At 45.4% G+C, this 25,000-nt stretch overlaps 1 protein-coding gene across 1 annotated transcript in view; it reads left to right on the forward strand.

Annotated features, from left to right (window-relative positions):
- Positions 1-12,701: 12,701 nt before the first annotated feature.
- LOC118375290 (teneurin-2-like) overlaps positions 12,702-25,000 on the forward strand; it is a 181,721-nt gene continuing 169,422 nt past the window's right edge. Inside the window, exons 1-2 of the mRNA XM_052518261.1 lie at positions 12,702-12,970; positions 24,697-24,800. Coding sequence (XP_052374221.1) covers positions 12,702-12,970; positions 24,697-24,800 — 373 coding nt within the window. The remainder of the gene's footprint in view (positions 12,971-24,696; positions 24,801-25,000) is intronic.

Below are 25,000 nucleotides of genomic sequence, written 5' to 3' on the forward strand. Positions count from 1 at the left end.
ATTGCTGTAATTTGTATGCTGATTTTGAGGTCAAATCAAATCAAATTCTATTTGTCACATACACATGGTTAGCAGATGTTAATAATTAATGCAAGTGTAGTGAAATGCTTGTGCTTATTGTTCCGACAGTGCAGTAATATCTAACAAGTAATCTAACAAATTCACAACTACCTTATACATACAAATGTTAAGGGATGGAATAAGAATATGTACATATAAATATATGGATGAGCGATGGCCGTGCGGCATAGGCAAGATGCAGTAGATGGTATAGAATACAGTATATAGGTATGAGATGAGTAATGTAGGATATGTAAATATAATTAATGTACCATTATTTAAAGTGACTGGTGATACCTTTATTAAATCCATTTATTAAAGTTGCCAGTGATTTGGGTCTGTATGTTGGCAGCAGCCTCTTTATGTTGGTGATGTATGTTTAACAGTCTGATGGACTTTAGATAGAAGCTGTTTTTCAGTCTCTCGGTCCCAGCGTTGATGCACCTGTACTGAACTCGCATTCTGGATGATAGCAGGGTGAACAGGCAGTGGCTCGGGTGGTTGTTGTCCTTGATGATCTTTTTGGCCTTCCTGTGACATTGGGTGGTGTAGGTGTCCTGGAGGGAAGGCAGTGTGCCCCCGGTGACGCGTTGGGCAGGCCGCACCACCCTCTGGAGAGCCTTGTGGTTGAGGGCGGTGCAGTTGCTGTACCAGGCAGTGATACAGCCTGACCGGATGCTCTCGATTGTGCATCTGTAAAAGTTTGTGAGGGATTTAGGTGGAAAAACACATTTCTTTAGCCTCCTGAGGTTGAAGAGGCGCTGTTGCACCTTCTTCACCATGCTGTCTGTGTGGTGGACCATTTCAGTTTGTCTGTGAAGTGTACGCTGAGGAACTTAAAACTTGCCAACTTCTCGACTGCTGTCCCGTCAATGTGGATAAGGGGGTGCACCCTCTGCTGTTTCCTGAAGTCCACGATCATCTCCTTTGTTTTGTTGACGTTGAGTGAGAGTACCCTCACCTCCTCCCTGTAGGCCGTCTCGTCATTGTCGGTAATCAAGCCCACTACAATTGTGTCATCTGCAAACTTGATGATTGAGTTGGAGGCGTACATGTCCATGCAGTCATGGGTGAACAAAGTACAGGAGGGGCTGAGCATGCACCCCTGTGGGGCCCCAGTGTTGAGGATCAGCGAAGTGGAGATGTTGTTTCTTACCTTCACCACCTGGGGGCGGCCAGTCAGGAAGTCCAGGACCCAATTTCACAGGGTGGGGTTGAGACCCAGGGCCTCAAGCTGAGCTTAGAGGATACTATGGTGTTGAATGCTGAGCTGCAGTCAATGAACAGCATTCTTACATAGGTATTCCTTTTGTCCAGATGGTATAGGGCAGTGTGCAGTGTGATGGCGATTGCATCGTCTGTGAACCTGTTGGGGCGGTATGCAAACTGAAGTGGGTCTAGGGTGGCAGGTAAGGTGGAGTTGATATGATCCTTGACTAGTCTCTCAAACACTTCATGATAACAGAAGTGAGTACTATGGTGCGGTAGTAATTTAGTTCAGTTATCTTTACCTTCTTTGGTACAGGAACAATGGTGGCAATCTTGAAGCATGTGGGGACAGCAGACTGGGATAGGGAGTGATTGAATATGTCCATCAACACATCTGCCAGCTGGTCGGCGCTTGCTCTGAGGACGCAGCTAGGGATGCCATCTGGGCCAGAATCCTTGCGAGGGTTAACACATTTAAATGTCTTAATCGCATCGGTCATGGAGAAGGAGATGGGGGGCCCGCAGTCCTTAGTAGCAGGCCGCATCGGTGGAACTGTATCCTCAAACCGGGCAAAAAAGGTTTAGCCTGTCTGGAAACAAGACGTCGGTATCCGTGACGTGGCTGGTTTTCTTTTTGTAGTCCATAATTGCCTGTAGATCCTGCCACATAGATCTCGTGTCTGGGTCATTGAATTGCTTTGCGGGTGGAATAACTAGACTGTTTATATTCAACCATATTCCTCAACCTCTTTCCGTGGCTGAATGCGGTGGTTTGCGTCCTGTGCAAATGCCACCGTCTACTATCCATGGTGTTGGTTGGTGTAGGTTTTAATAGTCTCCAATGCACTTCCTAATAACTTCCTAATAAACTCACTCACCGAGTCAGCATGTAAATAGTTGTTATTGTCTGAGGCTTCCCGGAACATTTTTCAGTCCATGTGATCAAAAAAATTGTGAAGTGTTTATTCCGATTGGTCAGACCAGCATTGAATGGTTTTAGTCACAGGTACATCCTGTTTGAGTTTCTGCCTATAGGACCGTACGAGCGAGATGGAGTTGTTGTCGGATATGCCGAAGGGAGGGTGGGGGAGGGCCTTGTATGCATCACGGAAGTTCGTGTAGCAGTGATCCAGAGTTTTGCTCGAGCGGGTGCTACAGTCAATGTGCTGGTAGAATTTAGGTAGCCTTGTTCTCAAATTAGCTTTGTTAAAATCCCCAGCTACAATAAATTCAGCCTCAGGATATATGGTTTCCAGTTTACATAGAGTCCAGTGAAGTTCTTTCAGGGCCGTCAAGGTATCTGCTTGGGGTGGATATACCTAGCTGTGACTATAATCGAAGATAATTATCTTAGGAGATACTCCGGTCAGCATTTGATTGTGAGAAACTCTAGGTCAGGTGAACAAAAGGACTTGAATTCCTCTATGTTGATATTGTTACACCATGAGTCGTTAATCATGAGGCATACACCCCCGCCCTTCTTCTCACCAGAGAGATGTTTGTTTCGGGTTCATGCGCGACGCATGAAGAAACCCGGTGGCTGTACTGACTCTGACAACATATCTCGAGTGAGCCATGTTTCTGTGAAACAGAGAATGTTACAATCTATGGTGTCTCTCTGGAAGGCAACTTGTGCTCTAATTTCGTCCACCTTGTTGTCTCAAGACTGGACATTGGCGACTAATATGAAAGCGGTGGGTGGTGTGCTCGCCTTCTAAGTCTGACCAGGAGGCTGCTCCGTCTGCCTTTGCTGTTTTGGGTCGGCCTCTGGGATTAGAACTTTAGAGTCTGAATGGAACTCCCTGGCTAAAGAATGGTTGAATAAATACATGAAAAATAGAATAGTTTGGTTGTTGATGTTTTTTGAAATGGAAAGGAATGTTGAGGATTAGTTGTCCTCAGTAAGAAAGTGTCATGTTTAGAATTTATTTTGAAGTACACAAATTTATATTAGAAGTGCAGGATCTTTAGGGGTAGTAAAATAACATTTCCGAGGTCAGACGGGTCAAGTTTATGGTCCTTGAAGATTAACATCCATTATGAGATCTGAGAGCCTACAGTACCACTGTGGAATATGTTTGGAGTGATCAATTTGTCTTCTCTATCTCTGAGCCAATGGAAGGATGTCAGTAGACGATTGGTCTGTACTGGATGTTCTCTGGACTAGCTAAAGGCTAGATGAAGTAATGGATCAACTAGTCGAGAGAGAGAGACAGAGAGAGGCAGAGAGACAGAGAGACAGAGAGACAGAGATAGAGAAGGAGCTTGGAGGAGACAGGTGTAGAAAGAGGAGGAGTAGGAGACAGAGGTATAGGAAGAGGAAGAATATGAGACAGAGGTGCAGGAGGAGGTGCAAGAGGAGGAGGAAGAAAAGAGCAGAAAACACTGTTCTTCAAAGATAAATGGAGGAGCGGAGAGGCCCCATTGTGTCAGCTGCTGTCATCACTAAATGGCCCTCAGATCACTGTCAGCTAGACACACACACACACACACACACACACACACACACACACACACACACACACACACACACACACACACACACACACACACACACACACACACACACACACACACACACACACACACACACACACACACACACACACACACACACACACACACACACACAGTGACTGACTGCCCCCTCTCACTCCAACATCTGTGCTGACAGCAGCCAAGGTAATGAGTCTCTTTGTGTGCCAGCACGCAGAGTGTGTGCACGTGTGTGTATGTCTGTGTGTGTATGTCTGTGTGTGTGTGCATGTCTGTGTGCTGCATGTAGTTAGGAGGTAGTTAGCAGGTAGTTAGGAGGTACTTAGGAACATTCAACACTACTACTACTGATACTACACTGCTACCTCTATATGAGTGTGTCTGTGTAGGTTTGTAAGTGTGTGAATCTGTAGTCCAAGTGTGTTTAAGTGTAATGTGTGTGAGTGAGTGTGTGTGTGCGCGTGTGCGTGTAGGTGTAAATTAGTACTCCAGGTGTGTATCAGAGAGGTGTGGTGCAAGGCAGGGATGGTGGAAGGGAGAGAGGGAGGGATAGAAGGACGAAGGGATGATGAATGGCTCTCGTTAGAGGGGTAATTTGTCTTTCTCCGTCTGACTAGGCTCCAGCTGTCGATCTATCACTCCCTCCATCTCTCGCTCCTTCCATCTCTCTACTTCTCTGCCTGGCCTACCACTTCTCACAAGCCAGATGGGCAGATGGAGGGATGGAGGGAGGGAACGGACGGTGAAAGAGGAAGAGGGAGACTGGGACCTATAAAGGGAACGTGTCAGGGATGAAGTGATAGACAGAGAGAAGGGGAGTTAGAATCACAGAGGGAGAGAGACTAGGCTAATTAATGAAGGTATGGAAAGAGAGAGATGGGAGGCATCTATTCTCCTCTCATTCAATTTCACTGATCTGAGAGGACTGGAAGGGCAAGAGCACAGCTGACTACCACCACATTCATCCCACCTATCCTGCCTTCTCACAGCAGGACAGATGGAAGAAAAAAGAGGAGATGAGAGGAGAGGAGAGGAGAGGAGAGGAGAGGAGAGGAGAGGAGAGGAGAGGAGAGGAGAGGAAGCCTCTGTAGAAGATTGAGTAGCATTTCAGTTCAGTATTGTGTACTTCTTTTTTTGTAATTGAAGACGCTTTTATCCAGAGCAACTTACAACAGACTTCTTCAGAGATCAGAGTGTATTCTGACCTATAGCTCAGTGAGAAGTCAACACTGTGAACCAACCAGGCCTGGACTCTTACTGCATCCCAAATGGCACCCTATTCCCTATTTAGTGCACTACTTTTGACCAGACCCATATGGGCCCTAACATAGTGTACTATATAGGGAAAAGGATGCAGCTTTGGGAAACGGACCATCTCACAGTAATAAAGTTGATCTCAGGGAACAATAGATGTTAAACACTTTGTCTTCAGGTTGAGTATCTGACACAACAGAGGTGTAACAGCACGTCTGTTGTCTGTAGTCTGTATTCTCCTGACAGACCTGCCTCTTCATCCCTCAGTCAGAGAGGAAACTAAATGTTTCAGGTTTGTCACATTAGGTCTTTCTCTCTCTCTCACACATACACACACACACACACACACACACACACACACACACACACACACACACACACACACACACACACACACACACACACACACACACACACACACACACACACACACACACACACACACACACACACACACACACACACACACACACACACAGAAATAAATAAACAATGAAAGAAAGAAAGAAAGAACAAGCAAAAGAAACAAGGAAACAGAGCAATAGAGAGACTAGTAAACCAACAAAGGACAGATCCAGCTAATGTAATCACCTAGAGGACCATTAATGCCCTAGAGGAACACGTGACCCATGATGTCTAGCTCCAGCTAAGAGATGTAATCACCTAGAGGACCATTAATGCCTAGAGGAACACGTGACCCATGATGTCTAGCTCCAGCTAAGAGATGTAATCACCTAGAGGACCACTAATGCCCAGAGGAACACGTGACCCATGAGGTCTAGCTCCAGCTAAGAGATGTAATCACCTAGAGGACCATTAATGCCTAGAGGAACACGTGACCCATGATGTCTAGCTCCAGCTAAGAGATGTAATCACCTAGAGGACCATTAATGCCTAGAGGAACACGTGACCCATGATGTCTAGCTCCAGCTAAGAGATGTAATCACCTAGAGGACCATTAATGCCTAGAGGAACACGTGACCCATGATGTCTAGCTCCAGCTAAGAGATGTAATCACCTAGAGGACCATTAATGCCTAGAGGACCACTAATGCCTAGAGGAACACGTGACCCATGATGTCTAGCTCCAGCTAAGAGATGTAATCACCTAGAGGACCATTAATGCCTAGAGGAACACGTGACCCATGATGTCTAGCTCCAGCTAAGAGATGTAATCACCTAGAGGACCACTAATGCCTAGAGGAACACGTGACCCATGATGTCTAGCTCCAGCTAAGAGATGTAATCACCTAGAGGACCATTAATGCCCTAGAGGAACACGTGACCCATGATGTCTAGCTCCAGCTAAGAGATGTAATCACCTAGAGGACCATTAATGCCTAGAGGAACACGTGACCCATGATGTCTAGCTCCAGCTAAGAGATGTAATCACCTAGAGGACCATTAATGCCCAGAGGAACACGTGACCCATGATGTCTAGCTCTAGCTAAGAGATGTAATCACCTAGAGGACCATTAATGCCTTGAGGAACACGTGACCCATGATGTCTAGCTCCAGCTAAGAGATGTAATCACCTAGAGGACCATTAATGCCTTGAGGAACACGTGACCCATGATGTCTAGCTCCAGCTAAGAGATGTAATCACCTAGAGGACCATTAATGCCTAGAGGAACACGTGACCCATGATGTCTAGCTCCAGCTAAGAGATGTAATCACCTAGAGGACCACGTTACCCATGATGTCTAGCTCCAGCTACGAGATGTAATCACCTAGAGGACCACGTTACCCATGATGTCTAGCTCCAGCTAAGAGATGTAATCACCTAGAGGACCATTAATGCCCTAGAGGAACACGTGACCCATGATGTCTAGCTCCAGCTAAGAGATGTAATCACCTAGAGGACCACTAATGCCTAGAGGAACACGTGACCCATGATGTCTAGCTCCAGCTAAGAGATGTAATCACCTAGAGGACCACTAATGCCTAGAGGAACACGTGACCCATGATGTCTAGCTCCAGCTAAGAGATGTAATCACCTAGAGGACCATTAATGCCTAGAGGAACACGTGACCCATGATGTCTAGCTCCAGCTAAGAGATGTAATCACCTAGAGGACCATTAATGCCCTAGAGGAACACGTGACCCATGATGTCTAGCTCCAGCTAAGAGATGTAATCACCTAGAGGACCATTAATGCCTAGAGGAACACGTGACCCATGATGTCTAGCTCCAGCTAAGAGATGTAATCACCTAGAGGACCACTAATGCCTAGAGGAACACGTGACCCATGATGCCTAGCTCCAGCTAAGAGATGTAATCACCTAGAGGACCACGTTACCCATGATGCCTAGCTCCAGCTAATGTAATCACCTAGAGGACCACTAATGCCCAGAGGACCACGTGACCCATGATGCCTAGCTTCAGCTACAGTAAGAGATGTAATCACCGAGAGGACCACGTGACCCATGATGCCTAGCTCCAGCTACAGTAAGAGATGTAATCACCTAGAGGACCACGTTACCCATGATGCCTAGCTCAAGCTAAGAGATGTAATCACCTTGAGGACCACATCACCCATGATGCCTAGCTCCAGCTAAGAGATGTAATCGCCTGGAGGACCACGTGACCCATGATGCCTAGCTTCAGCTACAGTAAGAGATGTAATCACCTAGAGGACCACGTTACCCATGATGCCTAGCTCCAGCTAATGTAATCACCTAGAGGACCACTAATGCCCAGAGGACCACGTGACCCATGATGCCTAGCTTCAGCTACAGTAAGAGATGTAATCACCGAGAGGACCACGTGACCCATGATGCCTAGCTCCAGCTACAGTAAGAGATGTAATCACCTAGAGGACCACGTTACCCATGATGCCTAGCTCAAGCTAAGAGATGTAATCACCTTGAGGACCACATCACCCATGATGCCTAGCTCCAGCTAAGAGATGTAATCGCCTGGAGGACCACGTGACCCATGATGCCTAGCTTCAGCTACAGTAAGAGATGTAATCACCTAGAGGACCACGTGACCCATGATGCCTAGCTCCAGCTAAGAGATGTAATCGCCTGGAGGACCACGTGACCCATGATGCCTAGCTCCAGCTAAGAGATGTAATCGCCTGGAGGACCACGTGACCCATGATGCCTAGCTCCAGCTAAGAGATGTAATCGCCTGGAGGATCACGTGACCCCTGATGCCGAGTCTTTGTTCCACAAACACAAAGCAATTTCCACTGACCTTTATAGTTGTGTATTGGAACTAAATGAGTGGAGTTAAACATGCCCCACGGCTTCATTGCTAAAGAGATTACACTTCCCATAATTGCTTTTGGCTTTCTAGTGCCATTTCTTTCTTTTTGTAATTAAAGTGATTTAAAATATTAATAACCACCCAACACACACACACACACACACGCTCATGCACCAACCCAAACACACACACACACTCACGCACCAACACACACACACTCCCGCTCATGCACCAACCCAAACACACACACACTCACGCACCAACACACACACACTCCCGCTCACGTACCAACCCACACACACACTCACACACCCACACACACACACACAGATTTACATGCATGTTCACACACACACACACACACACGCTCATGCACCAACCCAAACACACACACACTCACGTACCAACACACACACACTCCCACTCACGTACCAACCCACATACACACACACTCACGCACCAACACACACACACTCCCGCTCACGTACCAACCCACCCACCCACACACACACTCACGCACCAACACACACACACTCCCGCTCACGTACCAACCCACATACACACACACTCACGCACCAACACACACACACTCCCGCTCACGTACCAATCCACATACACACACACTCACGCACAAACACACACACACTCCCGCACCAACACACACACACTCAAGCACCCACACACACACACACACACACACACACAGATATACATGCATGTTCACAAATGCTGTACATGTTCACACACACATACACTCTGATCTCTCCTTTCCCACTGTCATCAGTACCCTCATTAAACAGTAAGTGGAATATAGGTGCTTCTACACCTGCATTGCTTGCTGTTTGGGGTTTTAGGCTGGGTTTCTGTACAGCACTTTGAGATATCAGCTGATGTACGAAGGGTTATATAAATAACATTTGATTGATTGAATTTGATTGAATATGCTCAAATCCTGAACGCTCTCTCCTGAACGATAGAACTGAGTGATCAATTTATTCTGATCAGTTGTTCTCCTGCATGCTTTTCTCCCCTTCCCTTTTCTCTTTCATGTTTTATCTCCACACTGTTCTATCCTCAGCTTAGCAGCTCTCTTCTTTTCACTCCTCCGCTCTCTTCTCTGGAGAAGTGTTTTTCCATCATTTGTGAATAGACAAATATAGACAACCAGAGAGACTAACATACTCATCTCTCTAGAATACTGTGTTTAATGAACACACAAAATCTCATTGGCAGGTGTCTCAGTGGTCTCCTCTTCTTTCTTTCCTCTCCCTCTCCCTCTATTTCTCTCTCCCTCTCCCTATCTCCCTATCGCCCTCACTCTCTCTCCCTATCCCCCTCACTCTCTCTCCCTATCCCCCTCACTCTCTCTCCCTATCCCCCTCACTCTCTCTCCCTCTCCCCCTCACTCTCTCTCCCTATCCCCCTCACTCTCTCTCCCTATCCCCCTCACTCTCTCTCCCTATCCCCCTCACTCTCTCTCCCTATCCCTCTATCTCCCTCTATTTCTTTCTCCCTTTCCCTCTGCCTCTATGTCTCTCTCCCTTTATCTCCCTATATCCCTCCATATATCCCCCTCTCCATCTCTCTCTCTCTCTCTCTCTCTCTCTCTTTCGCTCTCTCAATACAATACAATTCAACTTAAGGGCTTTATTGGCATGGGAAACATATGTTAACATTGCCAAAGTGAGTGAAGTAGATAATAAACAAAAGTTAAAATAACAATACAAATTAATAGTAAACATTACACTTACAGAAGTTCTAAAAGAATAATGACATTTCAAATGTAATATTGTGTCTATGTATAGTTGCCACGACTTCCGCCGAAGTGGGCTCCTCTCCTTGTTCGGGCGGCGTTCTCCTCTCCTTGTTCGGGCGGCGTTCTCCTCTCCTTGTTCGGGCGGCGTTCTCCTCTCCTTGTTCGGGCGGCGTTCGGCGTTCGGCGTTCGGCGGTCGATGTCACCGGCTCTCTAGCCATCGCCGCTCCATTTTTCATATATCCATTTGTCTTGTCTTGTTTCCATACACACCTGGTTTTCATATATCCTTTTGTCTTGTCTTGTTTCCATACACACCTGGTTTTCATATATCCGTTTGTCTTGTCTTGTTTCCATACACACCTGGTTTTCATATATCCGTTTGTCTTGTCTTGTTTCCATACACACCTGGTTTTCATATATCCATTTGTCTGGTCTTGTTTCCATACACACCTGGTTTTCATATATCCATTTGTCTTGTCTTGTTTCCATACACACCTGGTTTTCATATATCCATTTGTCTTGTCTTGTTTCCATACACACCTGGTTTTCATATATCCATTTGTCTTGTCTTGTTTCCATACACACCTGGTTTTCATATGTCCATTTGTCTTGTCTTGTTTCCATACACACCTGGTTTTCATATATCCATTTGTCTTGTCTTGTTTCCATACACACCTGGTTTTCATATATCCATTTGTCTTGTCTTGTTTCCATACACACCTGGTTTTCATATATCCATTTGTCTTGTCTTGTTTCCATACACACCTGGTTTTCATATATTCATTTGTCTTGTCTTGTTTCCATACACACCTGGTTTTCATATATCCATTTGTCTTGTCTTGTTTCCATACACACCTGGTTTTCATATATCCGTTTGTCTTGTCTTGTTTCCATACACACCTGGTTTTCATATATCCGTTTGTCTTGTCTTGTTTCCATACACACCTGGTTTTCATATGTCCATTTGTCTTGTCTTGTTTCCATACACACCTGGTTTTCATATATCCATTTGTCTTGTCTTGTTTCCATACACACCTGGTTTTCATATATCCGTTTGTCTTGTCTTGTTTCCATACACACCTGGTTTTCATATATCCATTTGTCTTGTCTTGTTTCCATACACACCTGGTTTTCATATATCCGTTTGTCTTGTCTTGTTTCCATACACACCTGGTTTTCATATATCCATTTGTCTTGTCTTGTTTCCATACACACCTGGTTTTCATATATCCGTTTGTCTTGTCTTGTTTCCATACACACCTGGTTTTCATTTCCCCAATCAATCTACTTGTGTTTAACCCTCTGTTTCCCATCATGTTTTGTGTGTCATTGTTTTCATGTCATGTGATGTTCGTTAAGCACTTTACTTTATTGTTCCATTTTTTGTTTTGTTGTGCTCCCAGTTTGGAACTATAATAAAGTTAATCATCCTCTGCTCTCCTGCACCTGACTTCGCCTTCATACACATCTTGACAACAGTGTTGTAACGATGTGCAAATAGTTCAAGTGCAAAAGGAAAAAAAAAAACATAAATATGGGTTGTATTTACAATGGTGTTTGTTCTTCTCTAGTTGCCCTTTTCTTGTGGCAACAGGTCACAAATCTTGCTGCTGTGATGGCACGCTGTGGTATTTTACCCAGGAGATATGGGAGTTAATCAATATTGAGATCTTTGTGGGTCTGTGTAGTCTGAGGGAAATATGTGTCTCTAATATGGTCATACATTTGGCAGGAGGTTAGGAAGTGCAGCTCAGTTTCCACCTCATTTTGAAGGCAGTGTGCACATAGCCTGTCTTCTCTTGAGAGCCAGGTCTGCCTATGGCGGCCTTTCTCAATAGCAGCGCTATGCTCACTGAGTCTGTACATAGTCAAAGCTTTCCTTAGTTTGGGTCAGTCACAGTGGTATTCTTTGTTTGTATTCTTTGTTTTTTCAATTAGGGTGTGCAGGGTGAATACATGGTGTATAGTTACGTTAATTTGGTTAAAAAAATAATGATGACCTTAGAGATAGGGAAAGGGCTGATACACTGGAGGGAAAGTTTGCGGGACTCCACCCGGAGGAGTAGATCCCAGGTGGACAGCCATACCTTCTGCCCGAGATGATACCGGGAAGGTGGAGTCCGGTGGCGGTCTGCTTGTCGTTAATACCTGGAGGTGGTCTTGAGAAGGGCCGACCAGGCTCTCTGCCAGGTACGACGACAGAGGCGACAAACATCTGAGCCGGAAGTATGTCAACCTCTTCCTCTTGCTCAGGGAAGAGTGGGGACTGATAGCCCAGGGAACACTCAAATGGTGAGACCCGTGGCAGTTCAAGGAAGGGTGTTGCGGGTGTATTCAACCCACACAAGTTGCAGGTGCAGGCTCCAGGTGGTGAGGTTGGTGGAGACCAGGCAGCGAAGAGTCGTTTCCAAGTCTTGGTTGGCTCACTCTGACTGGCCGTTGGACTGGGGGTGGAACCCGGAGGACAGGCTGGCCAATGACCCAATGAGTGTGCAGAATGACTTCCAGAACAGGGACGAGAACTGTGGACCCTGGTCGGAGACCATGGTTCCGGACGATGTGCTGAACCATGAGCTGGGCCGTTTCTTTGGCAGATGGTAGCTTGGGGAGAGGAATGAAGTGGGCGGCTTTGGAAAACCGGTCCACTACTGTCAGGATGGCCATAAGATGGGGGAAGACCCATTACAATGTCTAGGGATATGTGAGACCAGGGATGGTGAGGGACAGGCAGTGGTTGAAGAAGACCAGCCGGAGCTTGATCTGCTCACGGATCGTGCAGGCGGAAAACGCGGAGACGTCTCTGACCATGGTAGGCCACCAAAAGCGTTGTCGCACAAAGGCCAGGGTCCGACGGGGACCCGAGTGGCAGGTAAGTCTGGAGGAGCAGACGGCGTCAGGCACAAACATCCGGTTATCTGACGAGGATGTCCAGCGTGGAGAACACGGTGGTTCCTTGGAGCGGCTCGAAAGCCAAGGAGATGAGTAATAGCAGGTAGCGGTCTTCACCGTGATGTCGAAGAGGTCACGGTAGTCATTGCACGGGCGCAGGGTTTTGTCCTTTCTCTCCACAAAGAAGAAACTGCGCGGGGGAGGCAGAGGTATGGATGAACCCTGCAGATAGGGAGTCTTCAATGTAGGTCTCCTCAGCCTTGGCCTCCGGATCCGACAGAGTGTATAGTCTTTCCAGGGGTGGAGTGGTGCCTGGGAGAAGGTCTACCCTGCATGTATATGGTTTGTGCGGCGGAATTGAAGGGGTCCGGGACTTACTGAACACCTCCCTGAGTTCCTGGTACACCGTGGGAATGGCAGAGAGGTCCAGGCAACTTCCAAGACCATAGGAAGATGTCCCGGGGCAGGCTGCGCTTACTTCAAATAATGGGCATGGCACAACGGGCTCCAGCCCATAATGTCAACTAGAGGTCGACCGATTATGATTATTGGAGGACCAAAAAAGCCGATACCGATTAATCGGCCGATTTAAAAATATATATTTTTTAATAATGACAATTACAACAATACCGAATGAACACTTATTTTAACTTAATATAATCATCAATAAAATCAATTTAGCCTCAAGTAAATAATGAAACATGTTCAATTTGGTTTAAATAATGCAAAAACAAAGTGTTGGAGAAGAAAGTAAAAGTGCAATATGTGCTATGTAAGAAAGCTAACGTTTCAGAACATATGAAAGCTGGTGGTTCCTTTTAACATGAGTCTTCAATATTTCCAGGTAAGAAGTTTTTGGTTGTAGTTATTATAGGAATTATAGGACTATTTCCCACTACACCATTTGTATTTCATTAACCTTTGACTATTGGATGTTCTTATAGGCACTTTACTATTGCCAGTGTAACAGTATAGCTTCTGTCCCTCACCTCGCTCCTCCCTGGGCTCGAACCAGCAACACAACGACAACAGCCACCATCGATGCAGCGTTACCCATGCAGAGCAAGGGGAACAACTACTAGAAGGCTCAGAGCGAGTGACGTTTGAAACGCTATTAGCGCGCACCCCGCTAACTCGCTAGCCATTTCACTTCGGTTACACCAGCTTCATCTCGGGAGTTGATAGGCTTGAAGTCATAAACAGCGCAATGCTTGACGCACAACGAAGAGCTGCTGGAAAAACGCACAAAAGTGCTGTTTGAATGAATTTTTACGCAAAGGTGCATGGACTCTTAAGGAGGCGAGTCGGCAGCCCTTGGTAATTCCCAAGAGAACTTGGGTGACGTCGGGTTCACTCTGACATGTAGGCAAGGTGAGAATTGAGGGCTAACGAGGGCGTCAGGGCACAGATTCCCTCTCCCTCCTCAAGGCTATGAGGGAGTCAAGGTCCATGGGCAGCTCCCGGGCTGCAAGCTCATGTTTCACCACCTCCGATAATCCGTAGAGGAACATGTGGAACAATGCTTCCGGGTTCCAGACTCAGCTGCCAATGTGCGAAAATCCACTGGGTAGTCTGCCACACTACGGGAGTCTTGATGTAGCCGGAGCTGCTTACAAGCAGACTTTCTCCTTGACAACGGAGAATCAAACACTTTCCGAAATTTCACCACAAACTCCTCTAGCCCAGGCGCATCTCCTCCCGGACATCAGCATTATAATATACTCTATCCTCAAGCAGTCTTAGGGGGACGAAGAAAGCTGCAACTCAAAAATGAGTGAGCACTGGAAGAGAAAATCCTGGCAGGTTCCGGAATCACCAGCATTGCGCTCCGGAGGAGGTAACTGGGGTTCTTGGGACACTGGGTTATTTATTTAATTTTTTTATTTCACCTTTATTTAACCAGGTAGGCTAGTTGAGAACAAGTTCTCATTTGCAACTGCGACCTGGCCAAGATAAAGCATAGCAGCGTGAACAGACAACACAGAGTTACACATGGAGTAAACAATTAACAAGTCAATAACACAGTAGGAAAAAAAAGGGGAGTCTATATAAATTGTGTGCAAAAGGCATGAGGAGGTAGGCGAATAATTACAATTTTGCAGATTAACACTGGAGTGATAAATGATCAGATGGTAATGTACAGGTAGAGATATTGGTGTGCAAAAGAGCAGAAAAGTAAATAAATAAAAACAGTATGGGGATGAGGTAGGTAAAAATGGGTGGGCTATTTACCGATAGACTATGTACAGCTGCAGCGATCGGTTAGCTGCTCAGATAGCAGATGTTTGAAGTTGGTGAGGGAGATAAAAGTCTCCAACTTCAGTGATTTTTTGCAATTCGTTCCAGTCACAGGCAGGAGAGAACTGGAACGAAAGGCGGCCAAATGAGGTGTTGGCTTTAGGGATGATCAGTGAGATGCACCTGCTGGAGCGCGTGCTACGGATGGGTGTTGCCATCGTGACCAGTGAACTGAGATAAGGCGGAGCTTTACCTAGCATGGACTTGTAGATGACCTGGAGCCAGTGGGCCTGGCGACGAATATGTAGCGAGGGCCAGCCGACGAGAGCATACAAGTCGCAGTGGTGGGTGGTATAAGGTGCTTTAGTGACAAAACGGATGGCACTGTGATAAACTGCATCCAGTTTGCTGAGTAGAGTGTTGGAAGCAATTTTCTAGATGACATCGCCAAAGTCGAGGATCGGGAGGATAGTCAGTTTTGCTAGGTTAAGTTTGGCGGCGTGAGTGAAGGAGGCTTTGTTGCGGAATAGAAAGCCGACTCTTGATTTGATTTTCGATTGGAGATGTTTGATCTAGGGAGTTTTTCCTAGCCACCGTGCTTCTACACCTGCATTGCTTGCTGTTTGGGGTTTTAGGCTGGGTTTCTGTACAGCACTTTGAGATATCAGCTGATGTACAAAGGGCTATATAAATAAAATGTGATTGATTGATTGATTCTGGAAGGAGAGTTTACAGTCTAGCCAGACACCTAGGTACTTATAGATGTCCACATATTCAAGGTCGGAACCATTCAGGGTGGTGATGCTGGTCAGGCGTGCGGGTGCAGGCAGCGAACGGTTGAAAAGCATGCATTTGGTTTTACTAGTGTTTAAGAGCAGTTGGAGGCCACGGAAGGAGTGTTGTATGGCATTGAAGCTCGTTTGGAGGTTAGATAGCACAGTGTCCAAGGACGGGCCAGAAGTATATAGAATGGTGTCGTCTGCGTAGAGGTGGATCAGGGAATCGCCCGCAGCGAGAGCAACATCATTGATATATACAGAGAAAAGAGTCGGCCCGAGGATTGAGCCCTGTGGCACCCCCATAGAGACTGCCAGAGGACCGGACAGCATGCCCTCCGATTTGACACACTGAACTCTGTCTGCAAAGTAATTGGTGAACCAGGCAAGGCAGTCATCCGAAAAACCGAGGCTACTGAGTCTGCCGATAAGAATATGGTGATTGACAGAGTCGAAAGCCTTGGCAAGGTCGATGAATACGGCTGCACAGTACTGTCTTTTATCGATGGCGGTTATGATATCGTTTAGTACCTTGAGCGTGGCTGAGGTGCACCCGTGACCAGCTCGGAAACCAGATTGCACAGCGGAGAAGGTAGACTGGGAGATTACGGGTATGACCCAATGCCCAGTGGGGAATCTGCAGAATTGCTTCAGCAAAGTCTTGAATGCCTGGTCATGGCATTCTGCCAGGGTATGGAGTCTCTCCATTAGATATTGGAGAGACTCCTTGTGTCGTCAAATGGTGGCTCCTTGCAGGGAGACAGCGTTGTGGAGCTGATCTGAGTCTGCTGGGTCGGTCATGGCCAGTTCGTACTATCACGTTTTAGGGAAGACCCAGATGCAGACAGTGTAGAAGTAACACAATGTATTACTAGAACAGAGGGCAGGCAAAACGACAGGTCAAGGGCAGGCAGGGGCAGTAATCCAGATTAGAGTCAAAAAGGTACAGAATGGTAGGCAGCCTCAGGGTCAGGGCAGGCAGAATGGTCAAAACCAGGAAAACTAGAAAACAGGAACTGTAGAAAAGACAGGCGTAAGGGGGGAAATGCTGGTCGGCTTGATGAACAAAACTAACTGGCAACAGACAAACAGAGAACACAGGTATAAATACTGAGGGGAAATGGGAGACAGCTGGTGGAGGATGGAGACAAGCACAAAGACAGGTGAAACGGATCAGGGTGTGACAAATTTGACATTTGCTCAGTAGATTGTTTTCACTGAGGAAATGTACGATTCTGCTGTTGATAATGTAGATGATTTTCCCAGGGTTGCTGTTGACGCATGTCCCAAGGTATTTGGGGTCAAATTTGTCTCCACTTTTGTGGATTGGGGTGATCAATCCTTGGTTCCAAAAATTGGGGAAGATGCCAGAGCTAAGGATGATGTTAAAGAGTTTTAGTATAGCCCATTGGAATTTGTTGTCTGTATATTTGATCATTTCATTGAGGATACCATCAACACCACAGGCCTTTTTGGGTTGAAAGGTTTGTATTTTGTTCTGGAGTTCATTCAATGTAAGAATCCAGTGTGTTCTGTTAGTCTTTAATAGTTGATTCTAAGATTGATGTTTGATTATGTTTATGCTTTTGCTGTTTGTTCTTTGTTATAGAGCCAGAAAGATTGGAGAAGTGGTTTATACATACATCTCTGTTTTTGATAGATAACTCTTCACATTGTTGTTTATTTAGTGTTTTCCAAATTTCCCAGAAGTGGTTAGAGTCTATGGATTCTTCAATTACATTGAGCTGATTTCTGACGTGCTGTTCCTTCTTATTCCGTAGTGTATTTCTCTATTGTTTTAGTGATTCACCATAGTGAAGGTGTAGACTCAGGTTTTCTGGGACTATGTTTGTGATTGGACAGGTTTCTCAATTTCTCTTAGGTTTTTGCATTCTTCATCAAGCCATTAGTCATTGCTGTTCTTCATCAAACCATGTGTCATTGTTGTTCATTTTCTAAGGTTTTCTGTTTGACATTTTTAGATTTGATAGGGAAGAAAATATACTGTTAAGATTGTCTACTGCCAAGTTTACACCTTCTGTGATAACATGCGTCTTGGTGAGAGGTGTAGGAGTCAGGCGCAGGAGAGCAGGGATGTCTGAGAAGCGTGTTTAATAATATAGTCCACCAATACGAAACGGCACAGACAAAAATCCCAAAATTATGCTCTCGAATACTCAGAAACTCGTGCAAACACACGGAGGAACAAACACAGTTCCGACACTTTTCATACACGTGCGTAATAGCGAAAAAACAACAAACATCAAATACAATCGAGCGCAATACACACAAGTCTAATCCTGCACGAATTACGGCAGGTAACAGGTGCCCTATATACCCACAGAAATCAAAGCAATTGAAAACCAGGTGTGAAAAGGAACACAGACAAAACAACCAGAAAAAGAAAAAGGGATCAGTAGCGACTAGTAGACCGGTGACGCCGAGCGCCGAGCACCGCCCGAACAGGGAGAGGAGTTACCTTCGGTAGAAGTCGTGACACCTTCACTATTATAGTGGAACGTTTTGTCGAGAAAGTTGTCTAGAAGAGATTGAATTCAATGTTGCTTAACCTCTTGGTCCTACCTGGCACCCATCTAGAGCTCTGGAAATGCAAATGCGCTACGTTAAATGCTAATAGTATTAGTTAAAACTCAAACGTTCATTAAAATACACATGCAGGGTATTGAATTAAAGCTACACTCGTTGTGAATCCAGGCAACAAGTCAGATTTTTAAAATGCTTTTCGGCGAATGCATGAGAAGCTATTATCTGATAGCATGTAACACCCCAAAAGACCCGCAGGGGACGTAAACAAAATAATTAGCATAGTCGTCGCTACACAAACCGCACAAATAAAATATAAAACATTCATTACCTTTGACCATCTTCTTTGTTGGCACTCCTAGATGTCCCATAATCACTATTGGGTCTTTTTTTCGATTAAATCGGTCCATATATAGCCTAGATATCGATCTATGAAGACTGTGTGATAAACGGAAAAAAATAGCGTTTCATAATGTAACGTCATTTTTTTAAATTCAAAAAGTCGACGGTAAACTTTCACAAAACACTTCGAAATACTTTTGTAATGCAACTTTAAGGAATTAGTACACGTTAATAAGCGATAAAATTAATCAGGAGGCGATGTCAATTCTATAGGTGTCTGTTTCGAAAAAAATGTCTTGGAGAGAGCTCGACCAAAACATCCGGTCGGAGACCGGAGGGAATCGATTCCCTTGATTCGGTTAGACCAAGAATCAATTGCGAATCAAATGACAAGACTCTAGACAACGTGTGGAAGCTGTAGGCACTGCAACCTCGGCCTCATTTAATTCGATTCACTTTGAACAATTCCTTGAAGTCGCGGATGGATATTTATTTCCGTGATCAGATATTCCTGCACTTTTCGAAGAAACGCACATTCTGTTATAGTCACAGCCGTGATTTAACCAGTTTTATAAACGTCTGAGTGTTTTCTATCCACACATACTAATCATATGCATATACTATATTCCTGGCCTGAGTAGCAGGGCGCTGAAATGTTGCGCAATTTTTAACAGAATGTTCGAAAAAGTAGAGGGTCGACTTAACAGGTTAAATGTTTTTTGGTAGTTTTCCACACTAAATTCCTTCAATCTATTGCATTTCTTACTATTATTCAGTTCCTTTGGCTTTGATGCCTCATGATTGAGTATTTCTCTGTTCAAGTAGATTCGACTGATTTTGCTATGATCTGATATGATCTGGTGTCTGTGAACGCTCTGAGAGACTCTGGGTTGAGGTCAGTGATAAAGTAGTCTACAGTACTACTGCCAAGAGATGAGCTATAGGTGTACCTACCGTAGGGTTCCCTCGAAGCCTACCATTGACTATTTACATACCCAGAGTGCAACAGAGCTGCAGGAGTTGTGACCCATTTTTGTTGGTAATGTTGTCGTAGTTGTGCCTATTGGGGTACATGGGGGAGGGAATGCTGTCACCTGCAGGCAGGTGTTTGTCCCCCTGTGTGCTGAGGGTGTCAGGTTCTTGTCCAGTTCTGACATGTAGGTCACCACAGACTAGTACATGTCCCTGGGGGATTCTAGTTGGGGGAAATAAGTAGCACACAGGAGGACATTTTTCTCTGTTCACATCATTTCCTTTTGAATTTCTAGCCAAATGTAAAAAGTTCCTGTTTTGATTAATTCAATAGAGTGAGCTAGGTCTGATCTTTACCAAATTAGCATACCTGGCAGTTTGGTGGATGGGTCAACCAGCTCTCTGTAACCTAGACCCTGTTTCTTGTAGGATGACAATGTCTGTATTTACAAAAGTCCAGGTTCCTGCTCTTTAGGCCCAAGGCAGATGACCTCAGCCTTAGATAATCTTTCTCTATCCCTCCCTCTCTCTCTCTCTCTCTCTCTCTCTCTCTCTCTCTCTCTCTCTCTCTCTCTCTCTCTCTCTCTCTCTCTCTCTTCTCTCTCTCTCTCTCTCTCCCTATCCCGCTCCCTGTCCCTCTGTCTTTCTTGCCCTCTCCTTTGCTCTCCTCCTCCTCTTTCCTTCTCATTTCATCCCTGTCTGTTATAGCTAGTGTTTACCTTGCTCTTGTTTATCCATCTATTTTCTGCTGTGTGCTCTGATTATAGTGAACTACACACATGCACGCGCACACACAGACACTCACACGCACAGACACATACACACGCATGCACAGACACACACACCTTTCTCTATCCCTCCCTATCCCTCTCTCTCTCTCTCTCTCTCTCCATGGTGTAAACAGCAGACAGTGCAGGCCATGCATCTCCCAGGAGTGGAGTTTGTGTGTGTTACACATCAATCCCTGCTCTGGTTTCCATGATGCAAACCTCTTGCCTCTTACTGGGCCTGATACTTACACTGCTGGTCAACACAAACAACAATCTCTCTCTCTCTCTCTCTCTCTCTCTCTCTCTCTCTCTCTAGCTCTTTATCTCTCTTCTCTCTCTCTCTCTCTCTCTCTCTCTCTCTCTCTCTCTCTCTCTCTCTCTCTAGCTCTTTATCTCTTTATCTCTTTATCTCTCTCTCTCTCTCTCTCTCTCTCTCTCTCTCTAGCTCTTTATCTCTTTCTCTCTCTCTCTCTCTCTCTCTCTCTCTCTCTCTCTCTCTCTCTTTAGCTCTTTATCTCTTTATCTCTTCTCTCTCTCTCTCTCTCTCTCTCTCTCTCTCTCTCTCTCTCTCTCTCTCTCTCTCTCTCTCTCTCTCTCTCTCTCTCTCTAGCTCTTTATCTCTTTCTCTCTCTCTCTCTCTCTCTCTCTCTCTCTCTCTCTCTCTCTCTCTCTAGCTCTTTATCTCTTTATCTCTCTCTCTCTCTCTCTCTCTCTCTCTCTCTCTCTCTCTCTCTCTCTCTCTCTCTCTCTCTCTCTCTCTCTCTAGCTCTTTTCTCTCTCTCTCTCTCTCTCTCTCTCTCTCTCTCTCTCTCTCTCTCTCTCTCTCTCTCTCTCTAGCTCTTTATCTCTCTCTCTCTCTCTCTCTCTCTCTCTCTCTCTCTCTCTCTCTCTCTCTCTCTCTAGCTCTTTATCTCTCTCTCTCTCTCTCTCTCTCTCTCTCTCTCTCTCTCTCTCTCTAGCTCTTTATCTCTCTCTCTCTCTCTCTCTCTCTCTCTCTCTCTCTCTCTCTCTCTCTCTCTCTCTCTCTCTCTCTCTCTCTCTCTCTCTCTCTCTCTCTCTCTCTCTCTCTCTCTCTCTCTCTCTCTCTCTCTCTCTCTCTCTCTCTCTCTCTCTCTCTCTCTCTCTCTCTCTCTCTCTCTCTCTCTCCACATGTACAGTTGAAGTCGGAAGTTTACATACACTTAGGTGAAAGTCATTCAAACTTTGTCCCCATGTGCAGTTGCAAACCGTAGTCTGGCTTTTTTATGGCGGTTTTGGAGCAGTGGCTTCTTCCTTGCTTAGCGGCCTTTCAGGTTATGTCAAAATAGAACTCGTTTTACTGTGGAAATAGACACTTTTGTACCTATTTCCTCCAGCATCTTCACAAGGTCCTTTGCTGTTGTTCTGGGATTGAGTTGCACTATTCGCACCAAAGTATGTTCATCTCCAGGAGACAGAACACATCTCCTTCCTGAGCGGTATGATGGCTGCGTGGTCCCATGGTGTTTATACTTGCATACTATTGTTTGTACAGATGAACGTGTACCTTCAGGTGTTTAGAAATTGCTCCCAAGGATGAACCAGACTTGTGGAGGTCTACAGTGTTTTTATCTGAGGTCTTGGCTGGTTTCTTTTGATTTTCCCATGATGTCAAGCAAAGAGGCACTGAGTTTGAAGGTAGGCCTTGAAATACATCCATAGGTTCACCTGCAATTGACTCAAATAATGTCAATTAGCCTATCAGAAGCTTCTAAAGCCATGACATCATTTTCTGTAATTTTCCAAGCTGTTTAAAGGCACAGTCAACTTAGTGTATGTAAACTTCTGACCCACTGGAATTGTGATATAGTGAATTATAAGTGAAATAATCTGTCTGGAAACCATTGTTGGAAACATTACTTGTTTCATGTACAAAGTAGATGTCCTAACCGACTTGTCAAAACTATAGTTTGTTCACAAGAAATTTGTGGAGTGGTTGAAAAACTAGTTTTAAAGACTCCAAACTAAGTGTATGTAAACTTCTGACTTCAACTGTATACTGTGTATCTCTACTCTTATTCTCAGTTTCTGTAGGACAGTAAGTTATTGCAGTGTATCATGGTGAGTGTGTGAGATTCAGAAGAAAAGAAATGATCAATGCAATGCTGTGGTGAATACTGAAAACCATAGAGCACAATAACAACAACACAAGATCAATACTGAGCAGTTTTGCTTTCATGTGGATCTCAGTGTCCTCACTGTGAGACAACTGCATTCCTATGGACAGAGAGGGAGAGAGGGAGAGAGGGAGAGGGGGAGAAAGAGAGAGAGAGAGAGAAGGAGAGAGGGTGAGGATAGAATGAGTTCTGTTATCTGTTCTTTTGTTCCTCAAGGTCTCTGGGTTCTCTTTCCGCCTATCTCTCTCCTTCGCTCTTGTACAAAAGGAGATAGAGAGAGTAGTGAGTGAGATGAAAGTAAATGGATGGTTACATTCCAGTGAGTGTAAGGCCACGAGAGAACGTCCTGTACTCTACCTTTCCTACTTACCGCATTAACTCTTCAAACGCACACAGTCAGGAGACATTCACTCTCTTTCCTCATATCCGCCTCTATAATACTTTTCTCTTTTCTCTCTCCTTCTTGATGGTGAAGGACAACGTGTTCTCCTGAGATTCAAAATAATAACAGCTTTATTGACAGGAGTGAAAAACAATGTCCCTGCTGCCGGCTGGCCCAAGGCTATCATTAAAAAACTGGAATGAAATAATAGAAAATAACTGATTATCACAGTCACAAAGAGAGAATAATAAAGTGGGATTAATTAGTAGCCGGTAATGACTCTAGTCCTGCTGTGTCTTTGGACTCGACTAACTGACCTCATTTAACCAACGTTGTTGATAGACTGAGCTGTGAATATTACAGAATTATAATTATTCTACATCATGAGATATCTCTATATAGAAACTATTAGATTTCCTTGTCCTTGATTCCAAACCTGTAGAGAATAGACTTGTAAATCCTACTGTCTGTCCTGTCCCTCTCTCTAGCGTAAAGGACCAGTCTCAATGTGTCCTATCTACTGTCCCTCTCTCTCTAGTGTAAAGGACCAGACTCAATGTGTCCTATCTACTGTCCCTCTCTCTCTAGTGTAAAGGACCAGTCTCAATGTGTCCTACCTCCTGTCCCTCTCTCTCTAGTGTAAAGGACCAGTCTCAATGTGTCCTATCTCCTGTCCCTCTCTCTAGTGTAAAGGACCAGTCTCAATGTGTCCTATCTCCTGTCCCTCTCTCTAGTGTAAAGGACGAGTCTCAATGTGTCCTATCTACTGTCCCTCTCTCTCTAGCGTAAAGGACCAGTCTCAATGTGTCATATCTACTGTCCCTCTCTCTAGTGTAAAGGACCAGTCTCAATGTGTCCTATCTCCTGTCCCTCTCTCTAGTGTAAAGGACCAGTCTCAATGTGTCCTATCTACTGTCCCTCTCTCTCTAGCGTAAAGGACCAGTCTCAATGTGTCATATCTACTGTCCCTCTCTCTAGCGTAAAGGACCAGTCTCAATGTGTCCTATCTCCTGTCCCTCTCTCTAGTGTAAAGGACCAGTCTCAATGTGTCCTATCTACTGTCCCTCTCTCTCTACTGTAAAGTACCAGTCTCAATGTGTCCTATCTCCTGTCTCTCTCTCTAGTGTAAAGGACCAGTCTCAATGTGTCCTATCTCCTGTCCCTCTCTCTAGCGTAAAGGACCAGTCTCAATGTGTCCTATCTACTGTCCCTCTCTCTAGTGTAAAGGACCAGCCTCAGTGTGTGTGTGTGTGTGTGTGTGTGTGTGTGTGTGTGTGTGTGTGTGTGTGTGTGTGTGTGTGTGTGTGTGTGTGTGTGTGTGTGTGTGTGTGTGTGTGTGTGTGTGTGTGTGTGTGTGTGTGTGTGTGTGTGCGTGTGTGTGTGGACACAGCTGGGTACCAAGAAAAATTTGATCTTCAGTCATGAAGACCACAAATTCATCAAACCTCATTTAGTGTGTGGTGTGTGTGCCTCTTTTTAGTGTTCCTCTGTCGATGATCAGTCCATCAGTATGTCTAACCCTCTCTCCCTCCTTCCCCTTCTCTTTTCATCATCCTCCAGGTCGCACCATCCCCGCTACCTCCTCCCTCCTCCCCCCCTCTGCCCCTCCCTCTTCATCCCTATGCCCCTCCTCCTCCTCCTCATCCTCTCCATCATTCAGGGAGTGCCAGGTGCCCCTGCTGGAGAATAATTCCTCCCACTCCCGCATGGAGCCCCGCCCCCACAATGACTCATACCTGCTCAGACACCAACCCCCCTCCTCCGGTAAGACAGCTGTCAATCACTTCCAACATTCCATCCCTTCATCAATTTTCTCTCTCTCCCTCCCTCTATTCCTCCCCCTCTCTCTCTCTCTCCCTCCCTCTCTCCCTCACTCCTTCCCTCCCTCTCTCCCTCACTCCTTCCCTCCCTCTCTCCCTCACTCCTTCTCTCCCTCTCTCTCTCTCTCTCCCTCCCTCTCTCTC

The sequence above is a fragment of the Oncorhynchus keta genome, chromosome 4 (assembly GCF_023373465.1).
Source record: "Oncorhynchus keta strain PuntledgeMale-10-30-2019 chromosome 4, Oket_V2, whole genome shotgun sequence".
Lineage (NCBI taxonomy): Eukaryota > Metazoa > Chordata > Actinopteri > Salmoniformes > Salmonidae > Oncorhynchus > Oncorhynchus keta.